We start from the raw sequence: 17,463 nt of genomic DNA, 5'->3' as shown, positions 1-17,463 counted from the left end.
GGCGGGTGAGGGATTATTCCAGCTTTGAACCTCACTTGGGAGTGCCAGGGGGTGTAAACCCCTCATGCATCGCAAATATTACTTTATTTCACTTTTATTTACTATAAGCATATGTTTGCCGTAGGCATGAGGGCACTTTTTGGAACACCCACTGCCCTGCCCCATGCACCCACAATTATATGCAATCACCGCATAGAGCAGAATGTAGCCATCTGCTTGTAAACTACAGTATAAGGACAGTATGTATGTATATGTTTGGTATTTTTTTGGTGATGCTTTTTGTGAGTGGGACCGAAACAGGAATCTGTGACCTGAGAAAGAACTCTTGCACCTTCAGTGATAAAGAAATCATATTCAGGTTGTGGGTTGAAGCGTTGATTTATTCATATGCTCTGTGCCCTCAATGTCACATGTATTTTTTAACATTTTTCCAGGGGACTTGCATGCGGTCCAGGCAACTTGCTGGTGCCTTTTTTGTTATTTGTTGCAATGAAATATTAACACTCACAGGTTCTTGGCATGTGTGTGTCCGAATAGTGAGCATGTGAGTTACTCGGTGGCCGTGGTGTGTGTGCAGAACTTGCACGGCTGATCTGCTCCCCGCAGAGTGTAGTTGTCAAGTTGGAAGCAAAAATGTGAAGTGACACACAGCAAAAACATAGCATGCACAGACACATCATTTCTTCATCTTAATCTCATATTCATTGTTTGCGCTCTTGTAATGGAACACATTTTTTTTCCAGTGGTGCAAGTTATTGCCTCGGCCAAAATACGCCTGATGAGATATGGTTTAATTCCTCTTCCATGTTTTATCATTGTAGTTGGCAGTGGCAGAGCTGCACTATGTCATTCCCTTTTTAGCTCCATGTTCAGATTTATTTTCAGTAGGGCTGTCAGAATTGATGCGTTAATGCAGGTTAATCCATTATCATTATTAATCGGATTAAAAAAACACACAATTAACCCAAACATGATGGAACAGTTGAACAACAAAGTGTTATGAGCCGAAATACCAATATCTAAAAATATCACATTTTTACAGCATACATTCTATCTTGAGTCTCCTTGTTAATGCAAAATGAAACATGATTAAAATGGCTTAAAAAAGAGTGATATTTAATTGTAATTCATCCAAATTAAACATTTTCATCATTTAACAATCTATGTAAACACGTGGTCCAAATTGTCCATAAGTATGAATGTGAGTGTGAATGGTTGTTTGTCTATATGTGCCCTGTGATTGGCTGGCGACCAGTCCAGGGTGTACCCCGCCACTCACCCAAAGAAAGCTGGTATAGGCTCCAGCATGCCAACTCCTGTGAGGATAACCAGCATAGCAAATGGATGGATGGGTCTAAACCAGAGTGTCCAAATCAAAATCAAAGCACTTCATATTTTACATCTGGGCCTGCAGCTCAGTTTTGTGATATAACTGAAAAAGTGCATTATTATTATTACCCACAAATTAAAAACTTTTTTTTGCATGTTTTTCTATTTTAATATTTTCTTATAACTTTTTCCCAACCTAATTTTAGGAAATAACATTCATTCATTTTCTACCGCTTATCCACCCGGGGGGTGCTGGAGCCTATCCCAGCTGTCTTCAGGCGAGAGGCGGGGTACACCCTGGACTGGTCGCCAGCCAATCACAGGGCACATATAGACAAACAACCATTCACACTCACATTCATACCTATGGACAATTTGGAGTCGCCAATTAACCTAACATGTTTTTGGAATGTGGGAGGAAACTGGAATACCTGGAAAAAAAAACACGCATGCACGGGGAGAACATGCAAACTCCACACAGAGATAACCGAGCCTGGGAATGAACTCAGGTCTCCTAACTGTGAGGTCTGCACACTAACCACTCACACACCGTGCAGGCCTAGAAAATAACATGTCTTTCATATTTTAACCTCATACTTCTAAAAGTAAGGGTTTTCCCCGTCAGAATATTATGACTTATATATGACAGTCTTTTCCTCATAACTTAATCGTAGGGCTTTTTTCCAATCTTTATTGTTTTTGTTTTTCACAACATTACAATTGTGACATTTTTTCCCATAAGGTGACAATTTCTGTTTCTGTATTACAACTTTCTTCTAATATTTTGACTGTACTCTGGTCAAATCTAGTACGTTAAATGTGTAAGAATTAGTAGTATAATTTCAAACAAACTAACAAAGACTTATATTCGGGTCCACTATATGCCAAGCAGGAGGTCACCAGTGATGTTGCTTAATCAGCATATTCAGTTCTTGATCCTTGCAGGGGCGCTGCTGCTGCTGTTGACTTTCTCCTCAGGCATCTTCAGACATGTCAAACAAGGATAAGCATCCATACAAACGTTGCTTTCATGGAGCAGAACCTTCCACAGACTTTTTTTCCCATAGATCAGCACCATGGCGCTGACTGTGGTGTACACCGATGTGAAGAAGAACGTGAGCGTGATGGCGTTTTCGTGATGAACCGCTATCTGATAGTTAACATAGAGGTCGACTACGAGGAAGATGAGGAAGACCGCCACCAGGGACAGAGCCATTTGGATGACTCTCATTTGAGTGCCCAGCTTTGGGGCGTGTGCTCCATTGGTGCTGGCCTTCATGTGGCGAAGATGGACGGCCAGGTGCACGGAGATGGAGATACAGCATTTAATCATGAACATCCCTGGCAGCACATCAGAAAGGATCAGATAGAGAACCTCGTAAATATGTCCGGGTTTTGTGTCAGGCATCAACACACCGCAGTCCTTATCTTCTGAGGTGTCATTAGCAGGATGGAACACAACCAGCATGGGCATGCAGGTTCCTAGGCCGCACAGAAGGATGGCGAACACAGCAGGTGTCACATGCTTGATGATGGTGGCTTGGACGCTGGTGTAGCAACGGTTGGGTGTGCTCACCAGCTTGGTGCTGTAGTAGAACGTCAGGAAGCTGCTGTCCCACATGATGGTGAACTTAAAGCTGAAGATGAGCACCACCATGATGGTGTAGGGCATCTGAGCGATGTGACACTCGAAGTCCACCTCGTCCATGGTCATCCAGAAGTAGCAGATGACCTGGTGAGTGATGTTAGCCAGCGACAGAGCTACGATGATGGTCTCGCTGGGGCTCCACTGCTTCTTCTGCTTGTAGTTGTGCAGGCTCATCAAGAAGATGTAGAGGTTAAAGAAGATGGTGGTGATAGCTGAGAGGCCCGTCATGACCCACAGGGACATTTTGTTTGTTCCAAGCATGTTGAGATCTACTCTTAGCACATCTGAGAAAAAAACAAAAGCTGAGTAATCTTTTGTTTTGATTAAAAATAGGTGCAATCCTCCTTAAGATGTCTGCTTACATCTTCCAAACAATACTTTTGAACACATTTGGCTGCGGACCGAAGAATCCTCTTTATTCAAGTGTTAATCCCTGCCTGAAGTTGAATCAATGTGACGCTGGTGAGATTGACAGGGATTTATATCTGCGTGCATTACAAGTCATTTGCATCAGCCATGACCACAGGAAGTGACGAGGGTTTATTTGCATTTAATAACACACACAGGATATGTGCTGTGTGTGGCTTCCCGGTGCTGACTTTCCTGTACTTTGGTACTTGACCATGACATCTGCAGGACTGTGCATGCAAGCTTATTCCTGAAGCCTGACCACATATTTACACAAACACCAGACCACACATTCCTATTTGCATAAGACAAGCAAATCACCTTGAGAAACATTTTAAGGTTATACTTTCGTTTGATTATATTTCTTATTATGATCTCTTATGATTATGATTTCTTATTACATCTTTTTTTCCCTTTTTTTTTCTCTTTTTTTTTGTTGCTATAGCTAGCTCCAAGTGTGGATGTAGCTAGCTCTCAGTGGGGATATAGCTAGCTCCAAGTGTGGATATAGCTAGCTACAGCCACACTTGGAGCTAGCTCCAAGTGTGGATGTAGCGAGCTCCAAGTGTGGATGTAGCTAGCTCCAAGTGTGGATGTAGCGAGCTCCAAGTGTGGATGTAGCGAGCTCCAAGTGTGGATATAGCGAGCTCCCAGTGTGGATATAGCTAGCTCCCAGTGTGGATGAAGCGAGCTCTCAGTGTGGATATAGCGAGCTCCCAGTGGGGATATAGCTAGCTCTCAGTGTGGATGTAGCTAGCTCCCAGTGGGGATATAGCTAGCTCCCAGTGGGGATATAGCTGGATGGAGCTAGCTCCAAGTGTGGATGTAGCTAGCTCCAAGTGTGGATGTAGCTAGCTCTCAGTGGGGATGTAGCTAGCTCCAAGTGTGGATTTAGCTAGCTCTCAGTGTGGATGTAGCGAGCCCACGTGTGGATATAGTGAGCCCAAGTGTGGATATAGCTAGCTCTCAGTGTGGATATAGCTAGCTCTCGGTGTGGATATAGGTGAGAAACATTTTAAGGTTATACTTTCATTTGATTATATTTCTTATTATGATTAACATTTTTTTTCCTTTTTTTCTTTTTTTTCTCTTTTTTTCCGCTATAGCTAGCTCCAAGTGTGGATATAGCTAGCTCCAAGTGTGGATTTAGCTAGCTCTCAGTGTGGATATAGCTAGCTTTTTTTTACGTCTTTAATGCTGCTTGAGTCAAGCAACAAACAGAAGAACTGAATATAATATTTCTCATTGCGCTGATAAGAAAAGTGACATTTAAAGCTTAAAAGTTCTGCCACTGCAAACTAAAATTCCAAAGGAAATAAGCTTTCTGATTGAAGCTGCTGGACAAATATTTGCAAGCCACCATCTCTGTTTCTCCACTTCACTTCGGATTCACACTGTGCAACATCGCACACACGCAAGCCATCTCAGCACCGTCACTCCAACGTGCATGCCTTGAACAATTTCAAGCGGGCAAACAGAAAGGGAGATAGTTAAAATGCATCATGCAAATAAAGAAGCTTTCAAATGGACTGAAAGTCATCAAATTGAACACACACTAATGGATGTCATTTCTGGAAAATCTGAATTGCAAATGGAATGTTTTTACTTTAAATAAAAGTCTTGACATGGCTGATTTACACACAAAATTGCATCTTAAAAGCCTTCTATAAAAAATATATATATATATTTTATGGTTCTTCTGTTATACATGAATATTAATTGTACTACATCAGATGTAATTATTGATATCAAATGATCATTTATTCATTTATTTTCTACCGCTTATCTTCACAAGGGTAGCGGGGGTGCTGGAGCCTATCCCAGCTGTCTTCGGGCGAGAGGGTGGGTACACCCTGGACTGGTCGCCAGCCAATCACAGGGCACATATAGACAAACAACCATTCACACTCATATCTATGCATGTTAATTGGTGACTCCAAATTGTCCATAGGTATGAATGTGAGTGTGAATGGTTGTTTGTCTATATGTGCCCTGTGATTGGCTGGCGACCAGTCCAGGGTGTATCCTGAAAGACAGCTGGGATAGGCTCCAGCATACTCGCAATCTTAGTGAGGATAAGTGGCATAGAAATTTGATGGATAATATTTTATTTCCATTAAGTACTTCTGAGGGTGGTAACGGCTCAGGAGTTGGAGCCAGGAGGTTCGATCCTCACGCAAGGAATGTGAATGAATGTTTGGTGGTGGTCGGAGAGGCCTTAAGTGTGAATTGGCAGCCATATTTCCTTCAGACAACCCCAGGGCAGCTATGCTACACATACAGATGCCGTCACCAGTGTGTGACTGAATAATGGTTTCACTTCATTATGAAGCGCTTCGGGTGCCTTGAAAAGCTCTCCAAAATCCCATCCCGTTATTATTATGACTGGATTCTAGACATTGAATAGTCATTCATTCATTAAAAAATTGTATCTGCTTAATCCCAGACTCATACTGGATTTGCCGTGACTGCGGTCCTGATCCAATCTGCGCCACTCGCACCGACTCTGGTAGGCACTACTGTGAGAGTTTGCTCTGGCTGTGGAAAAAACGCGATCGCAAGATCAGATGTTCATGCGATAACTCGACTTGTATACAGGAAGTTCTTGACAACAATAGCCGTATTTGCTTGTACAGCCATGGTTTTTTTTTGGTGCCTTTTGACTTTGTACACTGATTACATACAAAAGCATATATTTTTTCATGTTTATTATTGCACAACAAAACAATGCACAACGATGAGCCAATTCAAGAAACAATACAAGCAGTTGATGTTTGCTAAATACAAGGATGAAGAGTCTTGAACCAGTCATGATGTGCTATACATATCACTATATTGACACTTACTATGGTACCCATTATGCCATTGGATGGTCATATCACCTCGTACTTTGGTACGGGACAAAAATTCATTCATTCATTTTCTACCGCTTTTTCCTCACGAGGGTTGCGGGGGTGCTGGAGCCTATCCCAGCTGTCTTCGGGCGAGAGGCGGGGTACACCTTGGACTGGTGGCCAGCCAATCACAGGGCACATATAGACAAACAACCATTCCCACTCACATTCATACCTATGGACAATTTGGAGTCGCCAATTAACCTAGCATGTTTTTGGAATGTGGGAGGAAACCGGAGTACCCGGAGAAAACCCACGCATGCACGGGGAGACCATGCAAACTCCACACAAAGATGGCCAAGGGTGGAATTGAACCCTGGTCTCCTATCTGTGAGGTCTGGCGCTAAGCACTAGACCGCCGTGCCGCCCTGTGACAAAAATAAAATTCATAATATATATATATAAAATAAAATAATATAATATATAAAATTTATAATAATAAAAACTTGAACTTTATTAGGAAAGCAGGAAGTGAACAAATGTAACAGTTACTGATTGTAAAAGTACCAGATGGAGGGGTAGGATTTAATAAGCTTTGCTTCTTCCTACTCCTTTTGGACATGTGAAACTGGGAACTGATTATGTGATGCATTCAATTGTAATCTGATGCATGTTCAAATGAAATTAAACCATTACCATTATTATTAAATTGACTTTCATAAATCATCACAGTAAGGGGAATTTATTTTAAAACAAAATCATCCACTTTATTATCAACTTCAACCAAGCAACTATAATCATAATAGCACACACAGATAATACAACAATTTTCAGTTTGAATCCCAATACTGCACATTGACAACATACAGTATTTGCAATAATACTTATATACAGTTGTGTACTATATTCAGTACAGGATTGTACTTGTGGCTTTCTATTTGGTCTTTGAGAAAAGGATGTAAATTCTTCCTCCATCACTGCTGCCCAGAAGGAGTCCCAGGGCAGAACTTGTTATTGAGGGCCTCCATCCTGCAGCTCTTATTAATTCAACATACAGCGCTTAAAAAAATGCCATCAGGCTAAATGAGCGCCGTTTGAAGAGGGGTGGGACCGCAGGCACAGTGCTGACTCGGCCTCCACAGTGTGGCAACGGAGGCTTAGCGCCCCAACTCGCCACTGGAGTAGACTCATCCAGGAAGTATAGTTTACTGGTCGCTGAGCAAGAAACACACAAGGCAATGGTGCTACATGACTTTGTGCACATGTTATTTTTCCAAGAGGCAAATTCATCGAACAAGGCGACTGTCTGACCTTGTTTATGCATGTCATCAGAATTTAAGATGGTAATTTGTTTACAGCAGAATGACTTACTGGGCACCATCTGTATTTTAATGCATTGCTCCAAACTCTCCCAAATGGCTTACTTGAAATGGCTCATGATAAGGAAGTAAAGTGTCATCTCTCGGGTTCCATTAGACGTGATTTAGAATTCAGAATGATTTGTATATCACCTCTTTGGCTTGTCAGTGAAAAGTCATTTTTATTGTATGTTGTTATTAAAAAATATATCTTTACACCATGGAAAAAAGAAGCACTCAAACATAATACAGGCCATCTGCTATGTACTGTACATCTTGCATAAATCAAGTTAATATTGCATAAAATAGCATGGCAATATAGCGTTCTTCATACCCACATAATTTATCTTACAGTTTGTTACAGTGCATCATGAAGGTCATCCACTTCAGTAGCTGAGGTAAGATTTTTTAAAGTCATAGCGCATACTGCTTTGTATAAGAAGCATGTTTTACGCTGAGAAGTCATAAAATGCATTGCTTCATTAAAGAAGTCCAGTTGTGTTTACACAGGGTAACCATAGCGATGGTCATATTGGAGAGGAGGAAGTGGTTTCACTGCTACAGCGGCGCTTGGTTTTGAGGACTTGTCACTGTTGCTGCGGTGACTGGCGTTGGATTCATTGATGCTGGGCATGCGGTTCCCCACCGAGCTGTAGGACACCCCTTGGTGGGTGCGGTAGCCCAGCACTGAGCGGTAGCTGGAGTTTCTGCTGGAGGGTTGGCTCTCCGGGGCATGGGTGTCCTCCCTGAAGAAACAAAACATTCAACAAATCATTTTCTTCATGAATGATCCAAATGCTCTCTGATATTCTGTACCTGATTTCATTTGCAACCTCCTTCTCATAGCGCCGCTTGTTGCAGCAGCAGACCAGGAGCCAGATGAGGAGCAAGAGGAGGAGGAGGAGGAGTAGAGCACCTATCACAGCCCCAACGATGACGCCCACTTTGTTGGTAGCTGGAAGATAGCATGTGATGTTGGTTATTGTGCTCATTTTTCGACCCTTTGTATAAAGTTCTGGTCTCCTATAGAGCAGCTACACACAATAACCTCCACAGAAAGCCTTTTAGATCTTCCAGAATCTGCACCTATTCCAGCTGTATTTCCTTTTATTTGTGCTTCCTGACAAAACGGTTTGTTTTAATTTATTCCACCCACAGTCCGCCTCCGGGCATGCTCACTCCGCTATGATTGGTAACACGCCCAAAGTGCTTCCTACCTATGAACCATATAAGGAAGGCTGTACCTCTGTGACATCACAAAGGGGCAGTTTAACCACGCCTTTTGAAACTGAGCGTTTTGAGCCATCCCAAACTTTTTTCAGGGCTCACTTCCAAATGCGCAAACCTCATTATCTGAAACTTTAGCATCGTTTAACACAAGAATACAACATTCTAACTACATTTATAGGTCAGAAAAGTGGAAAAAGCATAATTGGTCCCCTTTAACTAGTCCGTTAACCTTACAGTGGCTCCCCGAGTAGTCATGATTAAGCATTCACAACCCCCCTCCAAAAAGTTTGCGTTTTCCATAAGCAAAAATGCCACAAACAATACAGAATGCAGAAAACACACGTTAATTATGTACCTTTTGCTAATTAGGATCACTGGTATTGATAAATGAGCACGGATATGTTATTTGTTGTAAAATAAATTGTAGGTTTGGACTGATTATGTGAATGTGGATGACTTCCCTCATTCTTTTCAAGTCATGTAAAGGATATTGAATAGAGAAATAGTAATAGTAAAATAGTAAACTCTGATGGGCTTATTAATGTTAAAGGGGAGCTGCACTTTTTTTTTGCAATATTGCCCATTATTCACAATCCTGATTGTATAATAGTATTATATAATAATATTTATTTCCTTTTTCTGTGCATTATAATGCCAGAAAACAAATTAATATGAGCTAGCTAATAATGCACATCATTGGCACACATCCATTTCGACTATGAGGCCCTCTAAACAAAACCTCTATCAATGTTTCATTGTTTTATATCCATGCTGTTATCATGCAAGAACAAGTACATTGATGTTTACATGTAATACTTAAAGTATCTTGCCGTATTTTGATGATTTAACACATTACCGAAACATCTTTCTGAGGTGCATTGATTTCACGGATTTAACGCTACTTCTGTCAACAAGGCAATGCCGCCCCCCCCCCCCCGCCCTCCCTCCCCAGACAGGGAATAATTGGGCTGTGTGCGAGGCAGATCAGGCTCTAGTGAAACACACACAAAAAACAGTTACTTATAATGTACGCTCTCATTGGGATGCCAACTTATGGAATAGCTGTATCTTCCAGCACAAGACGTGTTCAGGTAAAAAAAAACGCTCAGAATAAACAGTCTTGTGTAACAATGTCATCTGGCCTCAGTTGAGAGCCGGTGTTTCCACTGCTTCAGGCGTCAATCTCAGAGTTGACCAACTTTTCGGCTTATTGCCACAACCCTCAACAACAAACGTGCGAGGCATTACCTATAACCTAGCATTAACCTTTCAAGACAAACAATACATTATCTGCATCATTAGGTAGCGTTACTAGCGAGTAGCTTGAGGCGTTGTGAGTGACGCCTTTTATAAAGGGCTACAGCGTCAGAATAGCTGCGTCCTAATGATGTACATTGTTAGCTAACTTTTATTAAGTTATTTTCTCTTTTGGATTAAAGATATGATCCAACACAAGACTCAAGATAATTTGCACTTTTGAGTGACGTGGCGGGGGGCACGGCGGTCGAGTGGTTAGCGCGCAGACCTCACAGCTAGGAGACCAGGGTTCAATTCCACCCTCGGCCATCTCTGGGTTTTCTCCGGGTACTCCGATTTTTCCTCCCACATTCCAAAAACATGCTAGGTTAATTGGCGACTCCAAATTGTCCATAGGTATGAATGTGAGTGTGAATGGTTGTTTGTCTATATGTGCCCTGTGATTGGCTGGCGACCAGTCTGGGGTGTACCCCGCCTCTCGCCCGAAGACAGCTGGGATAGGCTCCAGCACCCATGAGACCCTCGTGAGAAAAAAGCGGTAGAAAATGAATGAATGAATGAGTGACGTGGCCAGAGGGGTAATAATTTACCATTACATCTGCATATTACTGCGTTGTATTGCTGTTTCTAATATTTTGATTCATATTGATGCAGACGGTCATAATATTGTTGTACTGAGACAGATGGGTCGAGATTTGTATATTTCAAACTATACATAAAATATGTAGTAGGGTTCAGAAAGCCAAATTAGGAATGATTTTTCCTTTTACTTACGGTTGTATGCCTTCAGTGAATATCTACACTGCGCCTTGCCAACAGGGTTTTTGGCCTCACACACGTAACTTCCAGCGTAGCTGTCAGAATGGTTCTTTATCAAAAGCTCCCCAGTGTCTGCTTCTTAATGAGAAACATTCATATTAAACATGCTTTGTGTATTGTATTGTAAATCTGCTGAGTTTCATTCCATACCTGCCATAACGGGCGGTAGTGCACCCCCACTTTCTCTTGTCCATGTATACGTGAGAGGTGATGATCCCTGGGATGATTTGCAGCGGAGGGAGACAGGACTGCCTTTCTCCTCCTTGCCGTCAACCCAGCATTTTGGCACAGAGGGGGGGACTGGTGAAAGAAAAGTAATGATATGTCATTGTGAGCGGAAGAGAGAGAGAGAGAGTGGGAACAACGTACAAACTAAATTCCTTCTGAGCAAAAAGGAAAATGAACTGGTAAAACCTGTTGAGAAGAATTTTTTCCTCACCCATTACTACAAGAGTTACTTTCCGCATGTCGACACCCGGGGCCTTTTTGACTTTACACTGATATGTGGCCGTGTCTGAAACCCTCACGTTCGACAGAAGGATGGATGCGTCCCCCTGCTTGGGGTCTCCTATGAAGCGGAGTCTGCTGGAGAGGCTGGGGTCATAGTTGTGTATTTTCCCTCCCGTGTAGGTCAAAAGCTGAGGTCCAAACAAACATCACACTTAGTCACGGTGAGACAGCAGAGCAGGTTTTACAACCAACAGAGCCCAGAGCTAAAATACTAACCCCGGCTTTTATATTTGCTAAGACAATATCGTGCTTACCAGCCTGTCTTTCTGCGTCATGTCCGGGCTGACGTTGGACCACTCAATGTCCAACTCCCCAACGTCTTGGACTCCAGGGGTGTAAGTGCACCCCAACGGGACATTTTCTCCTTGGGGCTTTTGGATGGTCTGTGGGCCTGAAGATGTCACCTGCATCGCCTCTGTCAAATCTATGTAGTCAAAACAGGACTCAGTATCTGGATAGATAGGCATCTGGATTTAATAGTTGAATAGTACATGTGTGTTTTTGGGTTTTGTTTGGGGGGGTGATAGAATGATATAATGGTCCAATTTGCTGCATAATTGGTCATGACATTTCCATCTCCAGTGAGTGAAAAATATGAAAAGAAAAACAAATGTTAAAAATACAAATTAAGTTTTTTTTGTCCTTTTTTTGTTTTCTTTTCTTATGTCACAAACAAGACAGTGAGTGCTTTTAAACGGGAGAGGAGTCCACGCTTTCTTGTCAGAGTCACTAAAACTGTCTTCACTCGATTTATAATTAGTTGCATTTAAAAAAAAAAAAAGAGTATCTAAAGGGGTCTGATTATTCGCTCAATAAAGCGACAAAATCTTTAAGTTGGCAAAGCACCGTCTTCTAATTCTCTGGCCGACGCAATATAATGTGTTTATAAGTAGGGCCAAATCCATCCATCCGTCCATCCGTCCATCCGTCCCTTGCCGCTTTGCAGTTCATATTTCCCTATCACGGTTTTTCAAAATAAGTAAATTAATAAATTATCTCTGTCACATTTGACTACAACATATTTGTCATTAATCAACTTTTACATGTACCGTATTTTCTGGACTATAGGTCGCTCCGGAGTATAAGTCGCACAAGGTCAAAAATGCATATTTAGGTAGAAAAAAAGTCGCACTGGAGTATAAGTCGCATTTTTTGCGGGTAATTTATTTTAAAAACTACTTGACCAAAACAGACATTATGTCCTCTTGGAAGGCAAGTTCTAAAATAACAAAAGAATAGAGAACAGGCTGAATAGGTGTACGATATGCTACCACAATACTTATTCAGCTACACAAAAAATAAACATGAACAGTAAAGGTGTAACATAAACAGTTTTTTCATTCATAAGTCGCTCTGGAGTATAAGTCGCAGGAACAGCCAACCTATTAAAAAAAGTGCCACTTATAGTCTGAAAATACGGTACATACTTGGCCTAAATTCATAATTTTCAAGTATAAAATGGAATGTTACATTAATGAGAAAATAGTCATCGCATGAAGTATGCTGTCAAAAAAAACAACAAGTGAGTCTAAGTTACTGTATGTCTAATACTTCAAACTTTCTGTATACTATATTGGGTAATTCACATAATCATAAAGGTGTGGTGTAGTGTTATTTCTGTCAAGAGGGCTCTAATAATATTAAATTCAATATTTAGAAGCTTGCAAACAGATTTTCTATGCTCTAACTACAAAAATATATCATTTATAAACAAAAGAATCCTTTTCCTTCGGGTCTGGAAACAATTAACCGCCATAAAAGAGGTTCTACTGTACACCTTTTGATTCGGTTCTTTTACTATTAAAAACACTGGTAGCCTAGTACATATTAAGGGAGTAATTGCTGAGACATGGAGAAGGCGTAGCATTAAATATGCTACATGTACATGTAATGTACCTTTGTTAAAGATGTTTGATATAAATTCAACCATTACCATTCCTGTATTGTAATTATCGCTATAATCAAGTTTTTTTTTGCTGTCCATTCCGATCATCCAGGACTGACATCGTTCAATACGGATTACATGGTTGATGAGTGTTATTAGCCAGGGATGCCATATAAAAGGGGAAAGGTCAGGAAATTTTCCAAGGCCCAAAAAATTGGTAATTAAGTACTTGTAAAATTTGTAATTAATTCATACAAATGTAAAATATTACTCCAAATTGCTTCCTCTGTGATTTGTCGACCAAACAGAAATGCAAAACAAGAAAAAAATCCATTTAAAATGCAAGACAGTTAATTCCATTTAATTCCTGCTTATTCAAGCTTTGGGCCTGCACTCCTAAAAAGAGAAGAGTGCCGGACTGAAAATAATTGGCCTTGTTACTCAAACTGAAGACTAAAGGGTTTGTTACAGCAGTTTACATGAAATTTAGACCATCTGATTACATAAATTGTCTGGAATCACAAGAGAGTACATTTAAAACCCTGCAGCCACACTGTGACGTGCATCTTAATGACGACACAGCATTTTATGGAGAGACGATGGCTCTGGACACATTTAAACTTAGTAACGCTGTCATTCATCTTCTCCCCATTTTCCCATTTAGATGTTTTGACCTTCACTATGTTTCTTAATGGAGCACGCTGATAAATCCTGTCAGCCTCGTTGCTGTTAAATCTGCTCACACAAACACTCTGAAGGCACCTTAATGCTATCGCCACAAACTAAATATACACTGAGTCATTCATTAGAGGCTGAAAGTGACAAATGTGATCAAGGCATTCCGGGGAAACTTCAGATTAGTCAGTCAAATGTTTACAGCTACAGAACCCCTGGTCACCCCTTTGGGCAAAATGCTGTTTTTTTTCTTTTCAAGATGTGTTGTACAAGCAGAAAGGAAGCTGGATCGTCATGGGTTGCAATTACACCTTCAATGTAATAATATTCATATGCTGTCTACATTGGTACTGGCCAGAAAGGAGTCTTAATAATACATCCAAGCTTGTATGTCCTGCTATAGATCACCAGCTATCATCCGGTTTCACGTTTTTCATTTTTTTGTTTCCACTATCTACGTGTCTTGAGATGATGGTGAAGATGGTTTCATGGAGGACATCCACTGCCTGGAATTGATGTCCATTCATCCATGTTTTGTACTGCTTATCCTCACGAGCAGTCTTCAGGTGAGAGGTGGGGTACACCCTGGACTGGTCGCCAGCCAATCACAGGGCACATATAGACAAACAACCATTCACACTCACATTCATACCTATGGACAATTTGGAGTCGCTAATTAACCTAGCATGTTTTTGGAATGTGGGAGGAAACAGGAGTACCTGGAGAAAACCCACGCATGCAAACTCATGCACATGCAAACTCCACACAAGGGCAGCTGTGAGGCCTGCACGCTAACCACTCATCCGTCGTGACTGTTATTATTATTATTAATTATTATTATCATCATTATAATATACGCCAATATAATTATAATATACGCTAAAACGGCATTTGACAGTTTGGTATCAGTGTACCTCGGCTCATATAGGTATCCCTTCAACATTGTGCTAGAAGCAATGTCGCCATCACTTGTTTCATAGTCAGACATGTTTACTTTCACTATCCCAGCAGTAAACACCGTGGAACGCTTGTTGACACAGTTGAACACAGTTGACAGCTAGCGGCACCATGCAGTGATACCAACGGAGAGGAAATAATGCAGCGTGATTGTGAGCTGTGACTTTTTGGTGGAAAACTGTGATTGTGATCCCACCAATTATGTGGAAATACTATTACAACACCAAAAACCTACCAGAACTTGCCTTACGGGACCAAGTGGAGGGGAAAAGTCACTGTTGATGAATTACACAGCTGATGGGTTGTCATACGTCATGTAAATTGTTTTTTTTTTAATCTAAAAAAAATCTTTAAAAAAAAGTCTTAAAAAATCTAAAAAAAAAAATCTTTCAAAAATCTTTCAAAAATCTTTCAAAAATCTTTCAAAAATCTTTCAAAAATCTTTTCAAAAATCTTTCAAAAATCTTTCAAAAATGTAACGCCTCGATGCTTTGTTTGTACACACAGTTCCGTGCAGACTAGTTTGTCAGGTGCAACGCTTGGCTGTATAACCAATACAGTGTATGAAAACCCATCATTTTCCTCATTACCCCGGTCCTTAAAAACCTCCACTGGCTTCCTGTCCCCCAACGTATTCATTTCAAAATCCTTCTCATCACCTACAAAGCTCTCCACAATCTGACACATACCCCCCCCATATCTCACAGACCTCCTTCATCCACACAATCTCCCGCGTCCCCTTCACTCCTCAGACTCCAACCTCCTGGCACTGCCCTTTAAGACCAAGCTCCGAACCTGGGGAGACGGAGCCTTCTCCATCGCTGCCCCCACCCTCTGGAACTCAAAACCCACCTGTCTAAATCTGTTTTTAATGCCACGCTTTTAGCCTTGTTTTAGCTCTGAATTAATGTTTGGATATTGTATTTTAATGCATCGTTTACTCTGTTTTTACTTAACTCTATTTTTATTTACTTTTTCTCTACTGTAAAGTGTCTTTGAGTACTCTGAAAAGTGCTCTACAAATAAAATGTATTATTATTATGACTAAAAACCAAATCCTCAAAAACCTCTGGAAGTCTGTATGCTTCAGTCCTCCCACATGATACCAACATGCTTCATTGCACATCTGCAATTCAGTTCATGCAGCAGCTTTACTTTCAGACCCTCTGCTAAGTGCTACGTGCATGAATCAGCAACCATTTATGTTTGTCATCATGCATCCTGTACCTGCCTGAATCAACCTATCATTGTTTGAAGGAGAATGTGTTGTATAAATAGAATATGTTCCACAGTCTGAGGAGGAGCTCATCTGACTCACCTGTCTTCAGATGAAATGTTACCAGAAAAAACACAGCCAACTTCAGCCTCGTTCTTGTCAATGCAGCCTCCATCATAAGCCTGAGAGCAAGTGAGAAAATAGTCTTAAAATTCAGTCTACGGTTACCTCATTTGATCACCTAATAAATGTCTTCTTTAAAGCTTCAGACGCCTTCAATGCAACATTTGCCTGCTGTCACTTTGTACCTTGTTTGTGAACTGTAGACGCTTGAATAAACCTGAATACCAATGTTAATCAAACAACCAACAAGAACTGCCTCTAAAGTCAACACAGTAAGTATAGTATGCTGTGTTATTGAGAAGATGTAGTAAAGTAATACTAAAAAAAAAGTACATCAACATACCTTAAATAAAACAATCCAACAGAAGTTGTGCTGTGTGTGAGAGCTGTGCTGGAGTCGTCAGGTGAAACTCAGCTGCACTAACTGAGACCACACCTTCTCTGTCCATAGGGCAGCTGGAGGCCACTCCCACGTGTGGAAGGTGGAAGGATTTATATTTTTGAAAAAAACAACGCCGACCAAACTATTAAAAAGTTTTGAATTATTAATCAAATATGTGAATTATCAAGGAGTGTGTGAAATGAGTTTAATTTGTCTTCTGCCACTGTTTCTTGTCCACAAATGTCCTCCGTGCAGGAGGTGAATAATTGCCCGCCTTCACATTGCACAGCTACACAACTATGTTGCTGCACCACTTCATGTGCTGATCAACATGTTTAACAGCTTTCACGTTTCGGTTTTTACAGCAAAGTTTTCCTGTTTTTTTTTTGTAGTAGTACAACCCCTCTCAATTGCTAATTGCAATGGCAGTACTGCAAATTTTGCTATCAATCCCACATTAAAGTACAGTACAGTGAAAGAACGGCCGATACCGATACTGATACTGATTTCTCAACATCCTTGTGATTTGGTCATTTTTCTTTTCATGTGTTTGACACATAATTATAATCAGACTAAAACACAGAACAAAAAGTAACACAGAACAAAAAAATGGTAATGGTCATGGTTTAATTTAATTTGAATGTGCATCAGGTTACAATTGAATGCATCACATAATAAATTCACAGTTCCACATGTCCAAAAGGATCTATTACTTTTACAATCAACTTCCTGTATTCCAGGTAGAATTTTTCTTTCATTAACATGCTTATCTGTCAACAATGCAACACTACAGAATAGAAATACAACAATAGAGACAATATTCATCCATTTG

General features: G+C 40.7%; 2 protein-coding genes across 3 annotated transcripts; both read right to left on the bottom strand.

Moving 5' to 3' along the window:
- Positions 1-1,725: 1,725 nt before the first annotated feature.
- LOC131128352 (uncharacterized) lies at positions 1,726-3,415 on the bottom strand. Its single transcript, XM_058071119.1, has one exon. It carries the CDS (start codon positions 3,236-3,238, stop codon positions 2,255-2,257), a length of 984 nt encoding a protein of 327 aa, XP_057927102.1. The 5' UTR covers positions 3,239-3,415; the 3' UTR covers positions 1,726-2,254.
- Positions 3,416-7,085: 3,670 nt separating this feature from the next.
- Positions 7,086-16,729, bottom strand: vsig8b (V-set and immunoglobulin domain containing 8b). 2 transcript variants are annotated; one of them, XM_058071848.1, is made up of 8 exons: positions 16,593-16,729; positions 16,229-16,308; positions 11,648-11,817; positions 11,323-11,521; positions 11,034-11,183; positions 10,839-10,961; positions 8,394-8,532; positions 7,086-8,323 (listed from the first exon to the last, which is right to left on the bottom strand). In XM_058071848.1, exons 2-8 carry the CDS (start codon positions 16,302-16,304, stop codon positions 8,080-8,082), a joined length of 1,101 nt encoding a protein of 366 aa, XP_057927831.1. In that variant the 5' UTR covers positions 16,305-16,308; positions 16,593-16,729; the 3' UTR covers positions 7,086-8,079. The 2 variants fall into 2 exon arrangements, with proteins under 2 accessions (XP_057927831.1, XP_057927832.1); XM_058071849.1 differs by having other exon boundaries at positions 7,088-8,323; positions 10,839-10,958; positions 16,593-16,728.
- Positions 16,730-17,463: the final 734 nt, after the last annotated feature.

Source organism: Doryrhamphus excisus, chromosome 4 (assembly GCF_030265055.1).
Source record: "Doryrhamphus excisus isolate RoL2022-K1 chromosome 4, RoL_Dexc_1.0, whole genome shotgun sequence".
In the NCBI taxonomy this organism is placed as follows: domain Eukaryota; kingdom Metazoa; phylum Chordata; class Actinopteri; order Syngnathiformes; family Syngnathidae; genus Doryrhamphus; species Doryrhamphus excisus.
Note: the sequence above shows the minus strand (reverse complement) of the source record. Positions and strands in the feature narration are given on the sequence as shown.